The sequence below is a fragment of the Pan troglodytes genome, chromosome 4 (genome assembly GCF_028858775.2).
Source record: "Pan troglodytes isolate AG18354 chromosome 4, NHGRI_mPanTro3-v2.0_pri, whole genome shotgun sequence".
Taxonomy (NCBI): domain Eukaryota; kingdom Metazoa; phylum Chordata; class Mammalia; order Primates; family Hominidae; genus Pan; species Pan troglodytes.
In genome coordinates, this window is record NC_072402.2 from 174,929,811 (window position 1) to 174,947,414 (window position 17,604).

Here is a 17,604-nt window from a genome sequence, read left to right on the forward strand (position 1 = left end):
ACTATGGATGGGAAGTTATGAAAGAGGCTTTTAATGAAAATACTGTACAGTTTACGTGAGGCAAAGGCAGGGGGCCTTGTCCAGGAAGGGAAGAGGCCCAAGAGGCTTCCTGTCCCCTTGGGGGCAGCAGAGCCAAATGCTTGGGCTCAGGCCCAAGCTGCCTGCCCTGCAGGGGTCCAGGGAGGTCCTGATGAGTCCTGCCCCTTCCCTTCCAGAGGGCCTGCCTGGCAGCCAGCAGCAGGGTGTTTGGGGAGCACCTGTTCCCACACAAGGGTCCTTTTAGTCCATTCCAACAGGTGACTCCGAGCAGCCCTGAAGGCTTGGGGAGGGCTCCTGCCTGGCAAGTGGGCCTGGCACGAGTAGAGGGCAGAGGCCTGCCCTGGGTGAGGAACATCATAGCCAGGCGCCGCCGCCGTGTGAGTAGCTGTGCTCCTGGCCGGCGACGAAGCCCCGCAGCAGCTCGGCCTCACCCCCAAACACCAGGCTCTCCACATCCACCTCCAGCTCCTCTGCGCGGGGAGGGGTCCGGTCAGAAGACCTGGCTCGCCCCGAGGGCCACACAACCCCTCAGCCTCGGGGCACTCACCTTGGTCTGAGTCTGAGCGCTCAGAGGAGAGGCCTGAGGAGTCCAGACTGTCCGCCCGCAGCCGCTCCCGCTCGGCCGCCCCTGCCAGCCCCCGGAGCTGCTCCAGCTGCCGCTGCAGGCTCTGCTGCTTGCTGCGCAGCCTCTCCTTGAGCTGTCGGGCCCGCTGCTCCTGATCCTCCAGCTTCTGCGGATCCCAAAGGAGCAAGGGGCTGGGGTCAGCGGTGTGGGGGCTTGGGCTGCACCCCAACACCACTCAGTACCGGGCCACGGCCACAGGGCCAATGCCCACTCCAGGCAGGTGGCGACTAAATCCAGGCCCCAGAGGGTTGCACCCACATCCTCCAGAAAGCCAGCCCCTTTCCGGCCATGCACACGTCCTGTCAGGGTGCTGCCTAGATTGGGGGTGGGGGGGCACCACAATCTCAAAGGCATTTGGGGCCTAGTCAAGGATAAAGGACTGGAGTGCTGTGGCGTCCAGGGGTGGGAACTGGGAGCAGGGTGCACTGCTGCGTGTACACTCTGGCTCAGGAGCCAGGCATGTGCTGTCAGTCATGGGAAACAGGCCCGGTGTTACCAGGTCTCCCCGTTTCTTTTTTTTTTTTTTTTTTTTAAACAGAGTCTCGCTCTTTCGCCCAGGCTGGAGTGCAGTGGCACAATCTCGGCTCACCACAACCTCCACCTCTTAAGTTCAAGCAATTCCCTAGTCTCGGCCTCACAAGTAGCTGGGACTACAGGGGCCCGCCACCATGCCCAGCTAATTTTTGTATTTTTAGTGGAGACGGGGTTTCACCATATTGGTCAGGCTGGTCTCAAACTCCTGACCTCAGGTAATCCGCCTGCCTCAGCCTCCTAAAGTGCTGAGATTATAGGTGTGAGCCACCGCGCCCAGCCCCCCATTTCTTTACGAGAAGCTAGCTGGAAAGTCAGCTTTTTCATGTCAAATGTCTTTTGAGGGATTGACAGCTAATTTAAATTTTTAGAAAACTAGAGAACAAACAAAGGCTACCAGTCTGTAGCTCCTGGTCACGATCCCTACAAGAGCGAGAGCGTGAAGGCGTTAGCACCCTCCCGCCCATACCCCTACCTCCCGCCAAGCTCTGCCAGCCCTGAAGTTCCAAGGACTGGAAGGCCAAGGGCTCTCCCAGGCAGAGCCCTCAGTGGGCAGAAGCTTACATTCGGTCATTCAACAAGAAGGGGAGAATTGGGCCATGGAGGCGTTTGGACTGGGCGTAGAAAGATAAGAGCTGCCGAGGCAAACACAGGGAGGAAGAAACGTCAAGACACAGCAGAGGGAGCCTGGGAAGAGCACAGAGCATTCAGCTTCTGTGGGGCACAGGGAGAGATGAGGCCAAAAGAGCAGCCTACTGGCAAGTCCTGGGTTATGAAGGGCCTTAAGTTTCACAGGAAGGAAGGAGCAGAGGCTTTGTCCTGTCAGGGGCCACTGGTGGGTTTTCAGCAGGAGATGGGCCTGGGTAGATAGGTGTGCTGCAGAGATCATTCTAGAGCAAAGTAGAAGACAGCCTGGTGGAGGCAAAACAGGTAACAGGAAGGCTGGGAGGAGGCCGGTGAATTAAGCCAGGAGAGGGGTGATGGAGCCCCAGAGAAGGAGCACTGCCCAGGTCCTGCCCACAGGCCGGCCAGCCCCTGAGGGGCACACATCATCCATCCGAGAACCAGGCCAGGCAAGCTCCGTGTGAGAAACTGGGCCACTACCCAACCAGAGTGTTACTCAGCCACAATGATGGTAATGACAGACGCCGGGGGGCAGTGCAGCTGTTCCCGCAGCTGTGGTTTATTTACTAACAGCGCATAGGTCTTTGTGTGCCACAGCCCCCAGTGCCTAGAATAGGGCCTAGCAGAACCAGTGCTCAGTAAACACTTGTCGGAGGAGATAACGCAAGCCAGGGAACTGGGCATGGGTCCTGAATCTGCCGCCCATCAGCTGTGCGACTTGTTGGCCCTCAGCCTAGCTGTGCCTCCATGTATTCCTCTAGAGGGCAGGAAAAGTCCTGTGGTTTCCAAGGCCACTTCTGACATGGCCAGGGCCACCTGGGCCTTTATTCAGCACCTCCACTCCTGTCCACCAGGGGGCACCGAGCTCAGCCCCAGCAGCAGCAGGAGCCCTGGGAGGACCAGTGACTGGCGTCTTCTCAGTCCTTTCCCCTCCTGTCCCTGGAGCTGCCTCCCAGGTGGCACCAGGATAGACTGCCCATAACAGGAGGCCTTGAAGGTGAGAGGGGGAGAGCAAGGACCAACCCTCTGCAGTCCCAAGGACCCCCACATACATCCCATCACAGAATTCAACAGCCATCCCCTCCCCTCAAACAGGAGGGAAGGTTAGTCCAGACAGGCTAAGTGACCTGCCCAAGGTCTCACAGCTGTGATCTAAGTGATAACAGCTGTAACAGCAACAGTGAACATTTATAGAGTGAACTCATTTAAGCCTCAACAACCCTCTGAGTTATTGTCTACTTTTCTTCCCATTTAATGGATCTGGAAAGTAAAAGCTCAGAGAGCTGTCCTAAGTCACACAGTTCTTGAGCTCTGACCTCAGGTCTCGTTCCCCAGTCCCACCAGCCCCTCCATTGCACAGCCCTCCATACACCAGGGCAAGCCAGTCCGGGCGCAGCGGGGGGCCTCACCTGGATGTGCATCCTGGCACGGCGCAGCAGGCTCAGCGTGGTGTATCGGGCACAGTCGGCCCCCAGGGGCATCTGCTGCTTCAGCCGCTCCAGGCACCGCTTCAACTGGGCCCTCCTGTGGGGAAGAGGTCTGGAGGGCAGTGCCAGCCCCACCTTGCTGGCCACAGGAATGGCAGGGGAGGGAAGGCCAGAGGGCAGTGGCCCCTGGGGGCTGGCACTGTCAGGGCAGGACTGGGACTCACCTGCGCTTCTCCAGTTCATTGTGCACTGACCTGCCAATGCCAGAGAGGATGGGGTGAAGGGGAATCAGCCACTGCCCATGCCCCAATCCCAGGGCCCCCAGTGGCTCAAGAGCCACTACAGATGTCTGCCCCAAACAAGTCCCCTGTGGAGACCTCATGCTGGCCTCAGACACCAGAGTCCCCTGGCAGGGCAAGGGGAGTCAAAGACACACGGAGCCAAATGCTTAACAGAAGCCTGCCTAGGTGGGTATGGGGGTCCTAACAAGGGCCCCTGCCAGCTGGTCAGAAAGGACTTCCCAGACAGAGGTGACAGCTAAATGCAGAAATAGATGTTTCCCAAGCTGGTAGTGGAGGGAGAGGCATTCAAATAGGAGGGAACAGCATATGCAAAGGGCTGGGGAGAGGAGAGAAAAGGAGGAAGCCAGCGGGGGAGGTGAGTGGCCTGATGTGTGGGGTGCGGGAGTGAGAGTGGAAGCGGGACCCCAACTGCTGTTGGCAGTTCCCGGCACATCTAGAGGTGCTCAACAAATAGTCCTTGAATGAATAGAAAGGTGTGAGTGTGTTTGGAGAGTGGGGAGATGGCAGGAGGGGTCTGAACGCTTCCTGGAGCAGGACACCTGGCCCAAAAGATGCAAGCAACAAGTGGGCAGAGGAGGGCCCGACCAGGGGCGGCGCCCACCCCCACCCCCACTCCCGCCGCCCCCGGCCTCCTCACCGCCCGCTGTCCTGCGCGCCAGGAGCCTGGGGGGGTCGCTTCTTCCTCCTGTGGGTGGGGCCTGGACTGCGATGCGGGCACAGGGACGCATAACCATGCTCGGCCTCTGCCAGAGAGAGCCCCCGCCCGCGTCAGGCTGGGGCTGGACCTGGTCCCAGCGGGAGCCCCAGGCACAGCACGGTCAAGGAAAGGCTTTTGGCGCCAGGACCATTTCCCCCACCCGTCCCTGCTCTACCTCCCCGGGACTCCTCTCGAGTTGAGGGCGAGGCGCCCCGGGATTACTGTCCTAGGGCGGTGCATCCTTCAAGCTGGGAGCCAGGTCCAGTCCAGGCCCGTGTCAGCGAGGTCGCCGCCCGGAATTCAGCCAAGGGTCCTTCCTCACCTCTCTCACGGCGCTCCAGGAACTCGGCCGCCTGCAGCAGGACCTGGATGTTGCTGGCCACGGGTTCCATGTCGGCGACAGCTGGCGGCGGGCCGGCCTAGGGTGCCGGCCGGAGCAAGCGGCTGCAGCACTTTTGTTACAAAGTAACTGACACGGTGCAACAAACACAGGGGCCCGCCCCGCCCCCGGGACGCCCCGCCCGCGGGAACGCCCAGCCCTTGGCTCCGCCCCTCTGGAACCCGCCACGGAGCCGCAGCCCACCCTCCGGCAGCCGCCCCGCCCCGAGTGGTCTCAGACTTTCCAGGGGCAGGTAAGGGCGCTGGCTCCAGGCCTGGCCCTGGAGCGAACCCTCAGGCTAACCGGTGCTGCTTCTTGCCCGCCTCACTCATCCACCCACGCCGGCTCATTGGCGTCTTTGATCTCAGCTTCCAGCCCCGTGCTAGTGACTAGCCCCCAACATAGCACGGCGCTCTGGGGGCCTGGTGGTCCCCTGAAAGCCCCGGGCCCAGCCGCTGCACGTGGGGGCCGCGGGGGCGGGGCCTCCGGCCGCCGCTCGCCCATTCGCACATGGCTTCTCAAGGATCGCTGTTGTCATCCTCGGGGCGGGGTCGGGGAGCCTCTGATGCCCTATTGGCTGGCGCTCTGCCCCGCCCTCTCCCGCCGCTGATCCACACGTTCGGGCGGGAAAAGAAGCAGGTTTCAAATTTGAAAACCCAAGCGATGGGGCGGGGTTGAGAGGGGAGCTGGGCCTCAATGCGCAGGCGCCGGCGGAGGGGCGACGGACCCGGCTCCTGCCCTCCGGGGTCTGTCCCCAAGCCTGCCTGCCATCTGCCCCCGAAGGCCCCCGTGGGCCCCAGCTTCCTACTGTGTCGAATGGGAATAATATCTCGGCCCCCCTCCTCTTCTGTGAGGAAGCTGTTGTTGCTACGAAAACGTCAGTGGGGTAACAGCTTCCTCAGGCAGGCCATACCCTGGAGGCACGCGAAATGGCCTTTTCCGGAGCCTGGGGCTCTGGTATCCACGGAGTTGGGGTCCTCTCCTGTCACTGATGCCTCAGCTGTGTATGACTCAGGAGGTGACCTCCGTCTCTAAGCCTCAGGAGCCCTGCGACAGCGTTGAAGGATCAGAGCCAATGCCTCTGCGGTGCCCATGGCATGAAGGAGCCGCCCATCTCAAAGGCCAGTGCAACCAGACCGCGGCGTTTGCCTCCCAGGCAGCCCCTGCTTGCCTTACTCAGAGTCCATAAACCCTTCTTGCACCTGACTCTCCTAGCCGGCCGAAGGAGTGGCTGTGATGACTTCTAGCCTCAGCACCAGCAGGTGGGGCCACATCTGGGGACAGGAAGATGAACGCAGCTGTAGCAGGGTGGAGCATTGCTGCCAGCCACGGGCTGAGTCTGTGACTCCAGTAATCCCAAAATAGAGAGGGGAGGGAAGGTGGGAGGGATCGATGCTCTGTAAAGAGACAGTCCTGGTTAAACACAGGCACATGTCAGTCAGGCCTCAGTTCCTTGGGAAAAATCTTTTTTTTTTTTTTTTTTTTTTTTTGAGTCTTGCTCTGTCGCCCAGGCTGAAGCGCAATGGCTCAATCTCGACTCACTGCAACCTCCGCCTCCCGGGTTCAAGCAATTCTCCTGCCTCAGCCTCCCAAGTAGCTGAGACTACAAGCGCCCACCACCACACCCAGCTAATTTTTGTATTTTTAGTAGAGACGGGGTTTCACCGTGTTGGCCAGGCTGGTCTCGAACTCCTGACCTCAGGTGATCCACCCACCTCAGCCTCCCAAAGTGCTGGGATTACAGGTGTGAGCCACCGTTCCTGGCCGGGAAACATCTTGAAGTTTCGGCCAGGCGCCGAAAAAAAATGAAGTTTCTCTAAGAGTTGCTCACAGCGGAATAACTGCCCTGTCTAGGCAGACGATCCATCTACCCAGCCGCCTGTCCTTAACTCACAAAATATTTGCTGAGCTCTCACTGGACACCAGGCGCTGTGCTGGGGGCTGGAGGACATATGATAGGCAAAATCATACAGGGTCCCTGCCCTTGCAGAGCTCATAGGCTTGAGAGGGAAAGACACCAATACAGTCGCAGGAAGGCGGAGGTCCAGCTGGACAGGTCCTCACAGGGAGAGACCGTGCCCCACAACACATTCTAAGGAACATTTGACCTAATTGGTGAGGTCAGAGAAGGCTTTACTGGGGAAATGGATGAAGAAGTGTTATCTAAGTATAGGAGAGATGAAAGAATTCTAGACAAAGGAACAGCACGTGCAAAGGCCCTGGGGCTGAAAGGAGCGTGGCAGGGGCGGTGTGGCTTACAGAGAGCAAATAGCCTGGTGCAGGCTGACACTGGAGAGGCTGCAGGGCCCAGAACATGCTGATGGGTTTCCCCAAACTCCCCCCTGCAATCAGCCATCTCTGAAGGAAGGAGCCGCAAGGCTTGTGAATGAATTTCCAATTTTATTTCACTAAAGTCAGCACCATGCAGTGCAGACACGAACCTACTCAGATGTCTGGGCCCTAGGTGGCCTGGCCTCCAGTCTGGGTGGGATAGGGGTGGGGAGGTTCTGAAGGAGGAGAATTTTCAGCAAAGGGAAAGAAGGAAGCATATGTGAGCTGAAGACATGGCCAGGAGGTGGTGGGAGTCAGGCTGGGGCTGCAGAGGGGCTGGAGGGCTCATGTCAAGGAGTTTGGACTTCATCCTAGGAGCTGCAGAGCGGTTTTGAGCCAGGGACAGCATGTGGGCTGGGGTCAAGGCCACCGGCCAGGCCAGACAGGAACAATACCTCCCCAGGAACAGGATGGGACGGGGCATGGGGGGATCCAGCCTGGACCAGCAGGGATCCTGCCCCGAGCCCTTGGATGTCCCCTGGGCCCCTGTGAGAAAATGCTAGAGCTAGTGGCCTCTAGGCACAGGACTGGACAGAGGAGCTGCAGTGCCCCCCCAGCAGTGACCAGCCCAGATCCTCTGCCCTGGACTCCGCAGGGTCCTGCGCTTCGCCCTGTGACCTCCTGCCTCCACCAGCCCACTGTAACTGGGGTTCTGCTGCCTGTACTTGCAGTGCAGACTCTACCCGGGTCTATGGTCCTCTGGGCTCCAAGGGCAGAGTCTGCATCTGTGCCCTGAGTGGAAGGGAAGAAGGGAGACCCCCCGCCCCAGGCCTTTGTCCCAGTTAGGACCCTTGAAGAGGGGAGCCAGTCCTGGGCTCACCGTCCTCCTCCACTCCATGGACACGGTGCAGGAGGAGATGGCCCTGCGTTCCCCAGATCCTTTCCCCTTCTCCCCTGCAAGGAAGAGTCATCGGGGGAGTCGGGAGCCTGGCTCCGACCCTGGACCCCTGCCCAGCCTCCTCCCTGGGCTGCCTGCAGCCTCCCCTCTCCCAGAGAGCAGCACTCCCCAGTCACAGAGCTAACCAGGTCACGCCCCCACTGAAGGCCTCATGCCCCCGCTGAAGGCCCACGCTCCCATGGCCTTCAGGACAAAGTTTGAGCTGGGCCGTGCCCCTCCTCCTGCTGTGGCAGGGGACATGCCATGGCCTTGCCCACCTCCCTGCCTCTGCCATCTCTGCTCAATGTCACTTGCTCCAGGAGGTTCCCAGGCCTCCCTCCTTCAGCGCATCCTCCCAAGTAGCAGTGGGCCCTGCGTCTCTCAGGGTCAGCCTCTTCCTGCAGACTACGACCTCAGCGGCAGAGCAAACCAATGCCGAACAGGGGCTTGGCCAAGCCATAGGCAAGGGGTAAGGAAGGGCTAGTGGGCCTGTGTCTCCATGCCCACAGGATGTCAGAAGAAGCAGTCAGCAGACCCCCACACAGAGGCCACCTCTGGAACGCCCCCCCCGCCAACCCCGGCTGTTGTGGCAGTGCAGCATAATGATCAGGAGTTGGGTGCCAGCCGGTCCCTCGCTTGATGTCACAGGGGCTAAGCCAAGAGGCCAGCCCTGGCTAGACAGGTCTCAGAAGTGCCTGGCAGCCCCTGCTATCCGGGGAGGAACACTGCAAACAGGCCTCTGTAGGCTCAGTAGTATGGCCTTTTTTTTTTTTTTTTTTTGAGGTGGGGTCTTGTGCTGTCACCCAGCTGGAGTGCAGTGACACAGTGAGGGCTCATTGCAGCCTTGACCTGCTGGGCTCAAGCAATCCTCCCGCCTCAGCCTCCCAAGTAGCTGGGACCACAGCTGCATGCCACCATGCCTAATTTTTTTATTTTTTGTAGAGACGGGGTTTCACCATGTTAGCCAAGCTGGTCTTGAACTCCTGACCTCAGGTGATTTGCCCCCCTCAGTCTCCCAAAGTGTTGGGATCACAGGTGTGAGCCACCGCACCCGGCCTGATTTGCATTTTTTCTAAGTCAGCTGAAATTCTTATTTTTCCACTGGATATAATGTATTGTTATCCTCTATCTGCTTTTAATATTTTCTCTTCACCTTTGGTTTTCAACTGTTGGCTGTGACACGCCTGGGTGTGGTTTTCTTGGTGTTTGCCTTGCCTGGGGTGTCTTGAGCTTCTGGAAAAGTTTTCAGTTCTTATCTCTTCAAATATTTTTCCTGTCTTATTCTACCCCTACTTCCCTACTCTTACCCCAATTTCATGTATGTTGCCCAACTTGGTAATATATGAAGGGTCTTACTTTGTTGCCCAGGCTGGAGTGCAGTGGTATGAACACAGCTCACTACAGCCTTGACCTCCCAGGCTCAGGTGATCCTCCTGCCTCAGCCTCCTGACTAGCTAGGATTACAGGTGTGCAACACCACGCCCAGCTAATTTTTTGTATTTTTTGTAGAGACAGGATTTTGCCATTGTTGCCCAGGCTGGTCTCAAACTCTTGAGCTCAAGCAATCCGTCTGCCTCGGCCTCCCAAAGTGCTAGGATTACAGGCATGAGCCACCTTGCCTGGCTTTTCCTATTTTAGTCAACAAATGTTTCACTTGCCTATTCCAATTCTTCATCAAACCATCACTCTGGGGAGGATGCCTCCGCCACTGTTGGACCCTATGTGCTGTAAAATGTGTTCCTTGGTCTGAAGAAATGTGACCAGGCAGAGTCCAAATTGGTACCTTTTTTTTTTTTTTTTTTTGAGATGAAGTCTCGCTCTTGTCCCCCAGGCTGGAGGGCAATGGATGGTGCAATCTCGGCTCGCTGCAACCTCCACCTCCTGGGTTCAAGCGATTCCCTTGCCTCAGCCTCCCAAGTAGCTGAGATTACAGGCACCTGCCACCATGCCCAGCTAATTTTTATATTTTTAGTAGAGACAGGGTTTCACCATGTTGGCCAGGCTGGTCTCGAACTCCTGACCTCAGGTGATCTGCCCACCTCGGCCTCCTAAAATGCTGGGATTACAGGCGTGAGCCACTGCGCCCAGCTGAGTTCCAGTCCTTTTACTGTGCTGTGAGCATTTGCATCTACCACAGGGAAGCTGAGCCCAGTGTGCAGAGTGACTGTTCCTGCCACGACTTACACTTCCTGGGGCTACAGGCTTCAGTCTGACTTGCCTATCAAGCCTCTCGTTGACAGACAGAACAGTTACTGGTGTTTTGTGCCTCAGAGGGTGCAAGGGGAACATGTCTAGACTCAGTCCATCCCTGCACTGTGGCAACCCCGTATGTCCCTCATATCATGAGGCCTCCTTAAGTGAGCACACCGGAATATCCACTGACTGAATCCAATCACCCCCTGATCCTGGAATGGGGTTCTTCTGATGAGCATCAAACGTCCTACTTTAATGTACCCCTCCGACTCCCATAATGATGTCCACAGGCCCATGCCCTATACAGGCATCCCACTAATAGGCCAGTTTTCCATTGCCCTTCTGCTGACTGTGCGGGCAGGTTGGCCACTGCCCGTGAGATGTAGCACAAACACCAGTCAATTCAACCTGCTGAGTTGATTTGTTTTTACCTTCTTTGATGGTCTTCCAGATAGGAAGCTGTCCTGTCACCTTGAAACTTCCATCCATAAACCAGGCGGCTCTTGTTGGTCAATAGAGCGCTGTTCATAGGGCACTCACTGCCCATGTGGCCCGTGAAACTCCTTAGGTGGCTCTGAAGTTGCCTGTGGGGGAAGAGGCACCCACTTGGGACGGCCTTCTTGCATTCCCCAGATAGCACGTTTCCAGAAAAATCATTTCCAAATTATGATGGACCCTTCTGGGCACTGCCCTCCTATCAGAGTATTTCCCCAACATCACCCGAGAAATTATGAGTATTTCAGGTTTCAAGGTTATTTCATGTCCTTAAGTCATAGGGGCAATTGGACTTTAATTAAATCCAATAGCAAGTTAGTCAAACGGAAATTTCCTGGTCCAAAATCCCAGTGGTTGCCACTAGGTGGCACTCCGGCTTTTGCCCTCAGGTCCAGTCTGCTCCTCAGCGGGGCTACGGTACAACAAATGAACAACTTGCACAGGCTTGGGCAATCTTACTGGTTTCCATCAAGTATATCCAGTCAATATTGGCAGGTGGGGAGATTCACATGCCTTCCGCTTTAGCATGCTAGGTAAGAGAAACGCCTCAGCCAGACCCAATATCCACCCCCATAGTACATTCAGGTAAAGGAGCTGCAGTCGCTTTGCATAAAGCCTGCTCAACCCTCACCGTTTCCATTCCATCAGGTATCACATTCCCATATTCTCCCAGTCGAACTCTCGCTCCCATTGGGACTTCACAAATAGATTTTGGAATCACAGAGCATGGGTTCCACAAAAAGGTGTCCCAGTAAAGTCTCTCCTGCAGCCCCTGACCATTTCACCGGCTCATGTCCACATGGCCTTGGGTCTGCAGTGGGTGTCAGTCATTATCTTGATTAGATTGTGGCACAATTGCCCCAGGTGACTACCTATCAGCTTTCTCCTTGTCATCTTTCCCTCTGGCCTTTTTTTTTTTTTCCCTGGAGACGGAGTCTCACTCTGTCGCCCAGGCTGGAGTGCAATGGCGCAATCTCAGCTTACTGCAACCTCTGCCTCCCGGGTTCAAGCGATTCTCCTGCCTCAGCCTCCTGAGTAGCTGGGATTACAGGCACCCGCCACCATGCCTGGCTAGTTTGTCTGTTTGTTTGTTTGTTAGTTTGCTTTTTAGACAGAGTTTTGCTCTTGTTGCCCAGGCTGGAGTGCAATGGCGTGATCTCAGCTCACTGCAACCTCCGCCTCCTGGGTTCAAGCGGTTCTCCTGCCTCAGCCTCCCAAGTAACTGGGACTACAGGCACCCGCCACCACACCAGGCTTTTTGTATTTTTAGTAGAGACAGGGTTTCACCGTGTTAGCCAGGATGATCTCGATCTCCTGACCTCGTGATCCGCCCGCCTCAGCCTCCCAAAGTGCTGGGATTACAGGCGTGTCACCACGCCCGACCATTTTTTTTGTATTTTCGGTAGAGATGGGGTTTCACCATGTTGGTCAGCCTGGTCTCGAACTCCTGACCTCAGGTGATCCACCCACCTCAGCCTCCCAAAGTGCTGGGATTACAGGCCGGCCTCCCTCTGACATTTTAAAATCTTCCAAACTAAGGTGAGTAAATCAGATTTGTTTAGGGCCCTTCAATAGTGGGGGACCAGCAGAAGCTCCCATCTGTCCACCCAAGGACTTCCAAGGGTGTTGGAGATGACCTTTGTTTTGACCCCATCAATGCCTACTTTATTCAGTCCATTTCATTAAGAACCCTTTAAAGATTCCATCCTGCTGGGATGAGTATCTTGACTCTTCCCTTTGTTTTCCCCACTCTCTTGTGAATCATTCTAACCATCTTCACTGTTGTTTCAGCATAATTTTTCCCCTCAAAAGTGGCCCTGGGCATAGCTGTAGCTCAAACCAGCCACAATCCAAGCTTGGCCCAATCTCAAGATCTGCCCTATCACCATCTTTTGCCTTCATTGTTGCTACAGAGAACAATAGGATGGTATATTTAGCTTGTTTCTAGTTACTTTGCATTTCCTTATACGTCCAGTGAACTAACTCCTTGGGAGTTGCATCCATCATTTCTAAAATTCATTATTAATTTTTGCCTCCACTAACTGATCACAGCACAGCTGCATTTCCATACCACGGTGAACTCATGGCCCTCCAGGAATCAAAGGTTCATCATACTCCATCCTCTCATCCAATTCCTAGAGATAGTAAATCACTCACTCACCTGCAAGCGTGCCGTGCCTTTCATATTCATACTAACCAATCCAGAGCCCATACCTTCCAACCACCTCCTTTACTGGGCTCTTACACGCTGCACCACTATCCCCCAGAGACTGGACAACTAGGGACATCCTACCCCAAACCCACTGAAATTATTCAAGCTAGGCAATCCTAGACCTGCTCACTCTGCCTCTCAGGTTCCTTCCTAAGCAAACCACAATAAAGGCTCCTGCCCCACAGTTCCCCTCCCTCCCTCTGCCCCTGACCAACACTGGTGCTTCCCCGTGTGGCCCGTGTTAGTGTGCGGTGCCGCCTGTTTCTAGGGAACTGTGAGTATAAGCTTCTTCCCACCATGGCAGTCACTTCTGTGTCTGTTACATCATATCTAAGGACAACAAATCCAGGGTGTCCTTACAACAACTGGCGCAGTGAGCAGGGTGGTTTGATGCCAGATGGAGATGGTATGTCCTCAAACTGCTCTCGGCTTACTAACTGGATCCACCAGGCAGTGGCCATTGCCTGGAAGGCAGCCCTGGTCATTTGTGCGCCCCCTTGATGGCTGGTGCACTGTGTGGTGTGTTGTCGGTGCTGCTGTGGATTCCCAACCTGAGGGCGGTGCTCGGGAAGCTGAGTCCTCCCGGAGCTGCTGCCCAGGCTAGAGTGTTCAGTGCCTGGGACTCAGGCCACAGGGCACTTGTGTTTCTCCGTGCTGGTGGAGCACCCAGGCGCCAGAACAGAGCACCTGGAGGTATACGGAAAACTGGCCACATCGGTTTCTTGAAAAAGTCCTTCCATGGCCGGGCATGGTGGCTCACGCGTGTAATCCCAGCACTCTGGGAGGCCAAAGCAGGTGGATCACCTAAGGTCGGGAGTTTGATACCAGCCTGAGTAACATGGAGAAACCTCGTCTCTACTAAAAATACAAAATTAGCCAGGTGTGGTGGCACATGCCTGTAATCCCAGCTACTCGGGAGGCTGAGGCAGGAGAATCGCTTGAACCCAGGAGGCGGAGGTTGCAATGAGCCCAGACTGTGCCATTGCACTAAAGCCTAGGCAACAAGAGCAAGACTCCATCTCAAAAAAGAAAAGGAAAGAAAAGGTCCTTCCAAAGACAACAAGAGCAACTACCCTGCTAGCGTCATGGGATGAGTCTAACCCACTGACCAGGCAGCACTGGCAAGCGGTGGGGCCAACCATGTCGGTCACTTGTATGCAAGTGCCCAGTGTCTGGGATGTTATATGCTCCAGCAGGCACTTGATAAACCACTTCCCCTTTTCCTTCTGGCCTTTGCTGAGTCAAAAGTTTCAGCCTGTTCTCTGGAGTACGGGAAGAGTACTCCACCTGAACGCCTGCACGTGTAGCGCAGGCTGTTCCCACGGTCAGTGTCAGGGTGTCCTCTTCAAGGGATCCGGGCACCCTGCAAATGTTCTTGTTCCAGCCACAAACCTCTCCTCCTTTAGCCAGGTCCTGAAGCTTTCCTCTTTTAGTGTGGGGCTTTCATTATGATTTATTCTTAAGTCCGGATGTTATTTGGTAGTATGTTTTTAGTTTCCAGATACAAAGGACTTTTTCAGTTATCTTTTGGTTGCTGATTTCCATTTATATTCTCCATATTTCTTTTTTTCTTTTCTTTTTTTTTTTTTTTTTTTTTTTTGAGACAGAGCCTTACTCTGTTGCCCAGGCTGGAGTGCAGTGGCACGATCTCAGCTCACTGCAACCTCCGCCTCCCAGGTTCAAGTGATTCTCCTGCCTCAGCCTCCCGAGTAGCTGGGACTACAAGCATGCACCACCATGCCCGTCTAATTTTGTATTTTTTTAATTTTTATTTTTTTTTAGACAGAGTCTCGCTCTGTCACCAGGCTAGAGTGCAGTGGCACGATCTCGGCTCACTGCAACCTCTGCCTCCCAGGTTCAAGCCATTCTCCTGCCTCAGCCTCCCAAGTAGCTGGGACTACAGGCGCACGCCACCACACCCAGCTAATTTTTTTTGTATTTTTAGTAGAGACGGGGTTTCAACATGTTGGCCAAGATGGTCTCGATCTCAACTTCGTGATCCGCCTGCCTTGGCCTCCCAAAGTACTGGGATTACAGGCATGAGCCACCACGCCGGGCCCATTCTCTTTAAAAATCTCCTCTTTATAAATCTCTTTATAAATCTCCATTTCTGTGTTTCCTCCCAAGGTCCTCTGATCTTTGATCTGATCTTCAAATTAGTTGATCTTCAACTAATTTGGTGAATCCATTTTGTTATCAACCCCTATACTGAGTCCTTTATGTCAACTAAAAAGTTTCATATCCGTGTCTCCAGGTGGTTCTAACTGCTTATTCTTCCCTCATGTTTCCAACAGCATGCCTGGTCTCTGAGGAAACACTTCACTCCACAGGCCTATGAGCTTGGCTTCCTCAGTCATATACACACATAATATATATCTCATATACAGAGAACTTATATAAAATTGTCTGTAATTTTTGTTGTTATATTAATTACATATAATTATACAGTTTTTTATATATATGTGTGTGTGTGTGTGTGTGTGTATATATATATATATATATATATATTTTTTTTTTTTTTTTTTTTTGAGACGGAGTCTCGCTCTGTCGCCCAGGCTGGAGTGCAGTGGCACGATCTCGGCTCACTGCAACCTCTGCCTCCCGGGTTCAAGTGATTCTCCTGCCTCAGCCTCCCGGGTAGCTGGGATTACAGGCGCGCACCACCACGCCCGGCTAATTTTTGTATTTTTAGTAGAGAGGGGGTTTCACCATGTTGGCCAGGCTGGTCTCGAACTCCTGACCTCAGGTGATCCACCCACCTCAGCCTCCCAAAGTGCTGGGATTATAGGTGTGAGCAACTGGCGCCTGGCCTGATAAAATGTTTTGTTACATGAGTTCATTTACATTTATTGATATAATTTATATTTCTGGTATTTTGATCTCAACCCTCTTGTGCAATATATTTCATATTTACTCTTCAATGCTTTACTTTTACAGTGCTTCATTCTCTGTATGATTGTGTTTATTTTTGTATTTCTTGGGAATAATGGTAAGAGGGGGAAAAAAGCCAAGATCTCAAATTAACAACCTAACTTAAAAACTTAAGGAACTAGAAAAAGAACTAACTAAACACAAAGATAGCAGAAAAAAAGGAAATAATACAGATTAAAGCAGAGATCAGTGAAATAGAGAACAGAGAAACAACAGAGAAAACTAATGAAACCAAAAGTTGGTTATTTGAAAAGATCAACAAAATTGACAAACCTTTGGCTAGATGGACTAGGAAAAGACAAGAAGACTCAAATTACTAAAATCAGAAATGAAAGTAGGAACATTACTACCCATTCTACGCAAATAAAAAGGATTATAAGAGGGTACTACGAATAACTGTATCCCAACAAATTGGATAACCTACATGACATGGACAAATTGCTAGGAACATAAAACCTACCAAGATGATATCACAAAGAAACAGAAATTCTGAATAGACCCTATGATTATTATGGAGACTGAATCAGTAATCAAATATCTCTTGACAAAGAAAATCCCTGGACCTGACACCTTCACTGGTAAAATTATACCAAACATTTGAAGAATACGAATCCTCAAACTTTTCCAAAAGCTTGAAGAGAAGGGAAAACTTCCTCATTCTGTGAGGCCAGCATTACCCCAGTACCAAAGCTAGACGAAGGCACTACAAGAAAAGAAACCTATGGGCCAATATTCCTTAATGAACACTGATGCAAAGATCCTCAGCAGGGTATGGTGGCTCACATCTGTAATCTCAGCACTATGGGAGGCTGAGGCGGGCGGATCATTTGAGGTCAGGAGTTTGAAACCATCCTGGCCAACATGGTGAAACCCCATCTCTACTATAAATACAAAAAATTAGCTGGGTGTGGTGGCACATGCCTATAGTCTCAGCTACTCAGGAGGCTGAGGCAGGAGAATCGCTTGAACCCCGGAGGTGGAGGTTGCCAGTGAGCCAAGATCGTGCCACTGCACTCCAACCTGGGTGACAGAGGGAGGCTCCATCTCAAAAAGAAAAAAAAGGCCAGGCACGGTGGTTCACTCCTGTAATCCCAACACTCTGGGAGGCCAAGGCGGGCAGATCACAAGGTCGGGAGTTCGAGGCCAGCCTGACCAACATGGTGAAACCCCGTCTCTACTAAAAATACAAAAAAAAATTAGCCGGGCGTGGTGGCGTGCACCTGTAATCCCAGCTACACAGGAGGCTGAGGCAGGAGAACTGCTTGAACCCGGGAGGTGGAGCTTGCAGTGAGCCAAGATTGCACCACTGCGCTCCAGCCTGGGCGACAGAGCGAGACTCTGTCTCAAAAAATAAAGAAAAAAAAATTTCCAGGCGAGAGTGCAGTAGCATGATCGTAGCTCACTGCAGCCTCAACCTCCCAGGCTCAAGCAATCCTTGTGCCTCGGCCTCCCGAGTTGCACCACCACACCCAGCTAATTTCTTTTTTTTTGTAGAGACAGGGTATCACAATGTTGCCCAGGCTGGTCTTGAACTCCTGAGATCAAGCAATCCTCCCACTTCAGCCTCCCCAAGTGCTAGGATTACAGACATGAGCCACCACACCCAGCCTCTTAGTCTGTTTTCTGAATACCTGAAACTGAGTTATTTATAAAGAAAAGGAATATCTCGCAATTCTGGAGGCTGGGAAGTCCAAGGTCGAGGGGCTGCATGTGGTGACAAGTCTTGCTGGTGGGGACTCTGCAGAGTCTGGAGCTGGTACAGGGCATCACAGGGTGGGAGCTGAGCGTGCTCACATGCTAGTTCAGGTCTCTCTTCCTCTTCTCATGAAGCCACTGGTTCTCCTCCCATGATAACCCATTAAGCGACTAACCCCTGAAGTCATTAATCCATGAGTGGATTAATCTCTTGAGGGCAAAGCCCTCATGATCCAGTCACCTCTT

General features: G+C 53.7%; 2 protein-coding genes across 9 annotated transcripts in view; both read right to left on the reverse strand.

The window, feature by feature from the left end:
* Window positions 1-10: 10 nt before the first annotated feature.
* Window positions 11-5,671, reverse strand: MXD3 (MAX dimerization protein 3). Of its 8 annotated transcripts, none has more exons than XM_063810895.1 (7): window positions 5,538-5,671; window positions 4,568-4,664; window positions 4,186-4,291; window positions 3,471-3,500; window positions 3,229-3,343; window positions 587-770; window positions 11-509 (listed from the first exon to the last, which is right to left on the reverse strand). In XM_063810895.1, exons 2-7 carry the CDS (start codon window positions 4,635-4,637, stop codon window positions 394-396), a joined length of 621 nt encoding a protein of 206 aa, XP_063666965.1. In that variant the 5' UTR covers window positions 4,638-4,664; window positions 5,538-5,671; the 3' UTR covers window positions 11-393. The 8 variants fall into 8 exon arrangements, with proteins under 8 accessions (XP_063666965.1, XP_063666964.1, XP_063666963.1 ...); XM_063810894.1 differs by lacking the exon at window positions 5,538-5,671 and adding an exon at window positions 4,928-5,130; XM_063810893.1 differs by lacking the exon at window positions 5,538-5,671 and adding an exon at window positions 4,928-5,041 and having other exon boundaries at window positions 4,568-4,697.
* A 3,294-nt stretch (window positions 5,672-8,965) lies between these two features.
* LMAN2 (lectin, mannose binding 2) overlaps window positions 8,966-17,604 on the reverse strand; it is a 35,359-nt gene continuing 26,720 nt past the window's right edge. Inside the window, exon 8 of the mRNA XM_016954336.4 lies at window positions 8,966-10,609. Coding sequence (XP_016809825.2) covers window positions 10,590-10,609 — 20 coding nt within the window. The 3' untranslated portion in view covers window positions 8,966-10,589. The remainder of the gene's footprint in view (window positions 10,610-17,604) is intronic.